This window comes from Rhinoraja longicauda, chromosome 34 (genome assembly GCF_053455715.1).
Source record: "Rhinoraja longicauda isolate Sanriku21f chromosome 34, sRhiLon1.1, whole genome shotgun sequence".
Classification (NCBI taxonomy): Eukaryota; Metazoa; Chordata; class Chondrichthyes; order Rajiformes; family Arhynchobatidae; genus Rhinoraja; species Rhinoraja longicauda.
In genome coordinates this window covers 8,195,694-8,200,302 of record NC_135986.1, presented here as the reverse complement: position 1 = coordinate 8,200,302, position 4,609 = coordinate 8,195,694, and the positions used below count along the sequence as shown (strand labels likewise).

Here is a 4,609-nt window from a genome sequence, read left to right as displayed (position 1 = left end):
TAGTCGGGAAGTGGTGTTAGGTAAATTAAATGGATTAAAGGCAGATAAATCCCCAGGGCCAGATAGGCTGCATCCCAGAGTGCTTAAGGAAGTACCCTCAGAAATAGTGGATGCATTAGTGATAATTTTTCAAGACTCTTTAGATTCTGGAGTAGTTCCTGAGGACTGGAGGGTAGCTAATGTAACCCCACTTTTTAAAAAGGGAGGGAGGCAGAAAACGGGGAATTATAGACCAGTTAGTCTAACATCGGTAGTGGGGAAAATGCTAGTCAGTTATTAAAGATGTGATAGCATCACATTTGGAAAGTGGTGAAATCATCGGACAAAGTCAGCATGGATTTACCAAAGGCAAATCACGTCTGACGAATCTTATAGAATTTTTCGAGGATGTAACTAGTAGAGTGGATAAGGGAGAACCAGTCGATGTGTTATATCTGGACTTTCAGAAGGCCTTCGACAAGGTCCCACATAGGTGATTGGTGTTCAAACTTAAAGCACACGGTATTGAGGGTTCAGTGTTGAGGTGAATAGAAAATTGGTTGGCGGACAGGAAGCAAAGAGTAGGAATAAACGGGTCCTTTTCGGAATTGCAGGCAGTGACTAGTGGGGTACCGCAAGGCTCAGTGCTGGGACTCCAGTTATTTACAGTGTATATTAATGATTTGGACGAGGGAATTGAATGCAACATCTCTAAGTTTGCGGATGACAAAAGCTGCGTGGCTGTGTTAGCTGCGAGGAGGATGCTAGGATGCTGCAGAGTGACTTGGATAGATTAGGCGAGTGCGCAAATGCATGGCAGATGCGCTATAATGTGGATAAATGTGAGGTTATCCACTTTGGCGGCAAGAACAGGAAAGCAGAGTATTACCTGAATGGTGACGGATTGAGAGAAGGGGAGATGCAACGTGACCTGGGTGTCATGGTGCACCAGTCATTGAAAGCAAGCATGCAGGTGCAGCAGGCAGTGAAGAAACCGAATGGTATGTTGGCATTCATAGCAAGAGGATTTAAGTTTAGGTGCAGGGAGGTTCTGCTGCAGTTGTACAGGGCCTTGGTGAGACCGCACCTGGAGTATTGTGTGCAGTTTTGGTCTCCTAACCTGAGGAAAGACGTTCTTGCCTTAGAGGGAGTACAGAGAAGGTTCACCAGATTGATCCCTGGGATGGCGGGACTTTCATATGAGGAAAGACTGGATAGACTGGGCTTGTACTCGCTGGAATTTAGAATACTGAGGGGGGATCTTATAGAAACATATAAAATTCTTAAGGGGTTGGAGAGGCTAGATGCGGGAAGATTGTTCCCGATGTTGGGGGAGTCCAGAACCAGGGGTCACAGCTTAAGGATAAGGGGGAAGTTCTTTAGGACCGAGATGAGAAAACATTTCTTCACACAAAGAGTGGTGAGTCTGTGGAATTCTCTGCCACAGAAGGTAGTTGAGGCCCGTTCATTGGCTATATTTAAGAGGGAGTTAGATGTGGCCCTTTTTGCTAAAGGGATCAGGGGGTATGGAGAGAAGGCAGGTACAGGCTACTGAGCTGGATGATCAGGCATGATCATATTGAATGGCGGTGCAGGCTCGAAGGGCCGAATGGCCTACTCCTGCACCTATTTTCTATGTTTCTATGTTTCTATAAACAGTTCATTTGTCCCACACCGGCCAACAAGTCCCGGCTACATAAGTCCCATCTGCCCGAATGTGGTCCATATTCCTCTCAGCCTGTCCGATCATTGTACCTGTCTGACAGTTTCTTCAATATTGGGATAGTCCCTGCCTCAACTACCTCCTCTTGACGCTTGTTTCATACACCCACTACCCTTTCTTTGAAAATTGTATCCCTTAGATTACTACTAAATCTTTTCTCCTTCACCTGAAACCGACGTCCTCTTGTCATCGATTCACCTACTCTGGGCAAAAGATCTATTCCTCTCATGATTTTATACAACTCTATAAGATCACCCCCATCCTCATGCGCGTCAAGGCATAGAGTCCTAGCCTAGTTAATCTATCCCTGTAGCTCAGACCCTCCAATCGTGGCACCATCCTCGTGAATCTTCTCTGTCGCCAACAATCCCAATTTAACGGGAACCATCCCGGCCTTTATTAAACCCGTGCTGCAAGACAACTGAACCACATCTGTCCACAGCCTCCCATCCTTTCCTGGTCTGTTTCGGTTTGGTTTAGTTCGGTTCGGTTTCGTTCATTTTTGTCAGCCCAACCGAGATCGCGTGAAAACCTGAATGATGGCTGAACGAATGGGGAGCTTGGGGATTGAAGGTGGAGGTGGTGGGAGCCGGACTGGGGTTCATTTGTCAGTTCTTTCCATTATGTTGAAAACTTAGATACAAAACAGGCAGAGAAGGTGTTGGCAGATGTACAAAACAATCTTTGGACAATCTCAAGAGGTATCGCAGAAATCTCAGATAAACAGAATTTCACATTCTTTATAAGTAGCGGAATTAATGTGCAGCTGGGAGAAATGTAATTGACGACATCAGAATTTCGTGAGGTATAAATAAACCTGACCGGGGACCTTGAGCTACTGGCGGTGACGATTTACCTGAGATCATTGACAGCACAGGCCACATATTTATGTCCCACCGATATCAGCGATGGGGACTAGTAGTTTTGACCGGATATATACCCTTCGCAGTGTCGTATATTACTTTGACTACTTCATCACAGTCGTCGGACTGCTCAGTAAGTCGTTATATCCGCTTGCAATTTAACACCGTTAAGAGGTTAAATTTTTGCAACTCCTCCGTCGGATCAGGAGAGTGAAGGATTGCCCGGGGTTTGCCCATCTAATGTATCCGCCACGCAAATACAAGACAACAGCGTGTGTCTGAAATTACTTCAAGAAGTTGCATATTTTGTATTTTGTTGGTAGATGTCAGTGAGAGGAAACGATGCGGGATGTCGGCGCACGATGCCGACGGGGAACTGAAGAGGGTCGCTGATGGGAGGGGGAGATGCAACACTTGGGGTGGCTCAGAAAGGTTCGCAGTGCGCGGTCCCTGCGTGGTTCCCGAGATGAAGTTTTATACAAAGTGCGGGCTCCGGGAACACAAATCTTCACTTTTAATGCCACTGAAAAGCCATAATTATAATCCTTTATTTGCCAATCACTCGGACAATTGTTAGAACGGTTTCGGAAGTCTGTACTAATTCCGGATGGAGATGACAGCAACACAGGGTCTAAAGTGTCTTTCTCCCGGAATACACGGAGACTGAAGCAGCCACACACAAAGGTGGCGTTTAGTACCGTGTCTCTGCTGGACACGGCTACTTCATCTCAACCCAAACCACCCAAACCCACCTTCAATTTTCGGTTTAAGCCAGCATTTGCAGTTCCTTCGTACACATTTCATGATGAATTGATATTTGGCTCGGATGACTGTCATACCGCAGTACAGCTGTAGGGGTCGTGCCTGCAGCATGACCACCAACATGGAGAGCACCTTGCGTCTGATGACCAGGTTCAAAAGCCGTCTGTGTTCATTTCCTCACAGGTAATTTAGTGGCGATCATCGTTATTGGACGGGGAAATTGCGGACTGTCCCGATGCATCACTCACTATCTGGTGGCGATGGCGGCGGCAGATCTAACGGCCGTCTTCTTCAACGTGGCGATATATTACCTTTACAATGCGATTTTTCGCGGGTACCTTCACACTGTTGCATGCACCCTACAACAAGTGATGGGATATGTGTCCCTGGACTGCTCAGTCTGGTTAACTGTCGCTTTTACATTTGATCGCTTTGTGGCCATTTGTTGCCAGGGCTTTAAGACCAAGTACTGCGCGGTTAGAATCGCCAGGGTGGCGATAGCAACAGTGTATGTGGTGAGCATATTACGGAACATCCCCTACTACTTTGCATTTCATTCTTATTATGTAAACTACCCAATCGGGTGTTTGGAAAAGCCGGAATATTTTTCCCACCCCGGGTGGCTTGCTTTCTCCTGGACTCACACCATTTTAACCCCTCTGGTTCCATTTTTCGTTATTGTGACGCTTAATATACTGACGGTCAGATCCATCGTGGTGGCGAGCCGAGCCCGCAGGAAGCTCCGCGCACACGCCGGTGGCGAGAAACAGGAGGACCCGGAGATGCAGAGTCGAAGGAAATCGATCATTTTACTCTTCTGTGTGTCCGGAAGTTTCATCCTCCTGTGGCTTACGGACGTGTGCTTCTTCATTTACACGCATATTGCCAACTTACACCAAGTCCAAAGCTACGGTAACCCAAGGCAATTCGCAATTGCAGCTGCGGACATGCTTAAAATTCTAAGTTCGTGCACGAACACGTTTATTTATGTGCTCACTCAGTCTAAGGTCAGAGACGAACTGAAGAATGCAATCAAGTATCCCTTCACAATATGTCTTAAGATTGTTCAAAAATAAATCTGATGTAATAAATGTTAATCTGTAATGAATGTGTTAACGAGCTAACCACGGCAGCGTAGTCTATTAAGAGCTGAAACAAAGACACACTGGTGGGTCTGGGAGAGTTGCAATAAAGTAGTCATGGTGACTGTTTCGATCAACTGTCCCGGGACTAAAACAATGCGAGCTGATTGCCGGAGCAGGGAGTAAAGGGAATGAATGAG

General features: G+C 46.5%; 1 protein-coding gene across 1 annotated transcript; it reads left to right on the top strand.

The window, feature by feature from the left end:
• Positions 1 to 2,610: 2,610 nt before the first annotated feature.
• On the top strand, positions 2,611 to 4,403 carry LOC144609319 (putative G-protein coupled receptor 139). Its single transcript, XM_078427748.1, has 2 exons — positions 2,611 to 2,698; positions 3,511 to 4,403. The coding sequence occupies exons 1-2, from the start codon at positions 2,611 to 2,613 to the stop codon at positions 4,401 to 4,403; spliced, it is 981 nt and encodes a 326-aa protein (XP_078283874.1).
• Positions 4,404 to 4,609: the final 206 nt, after the last annotated feature.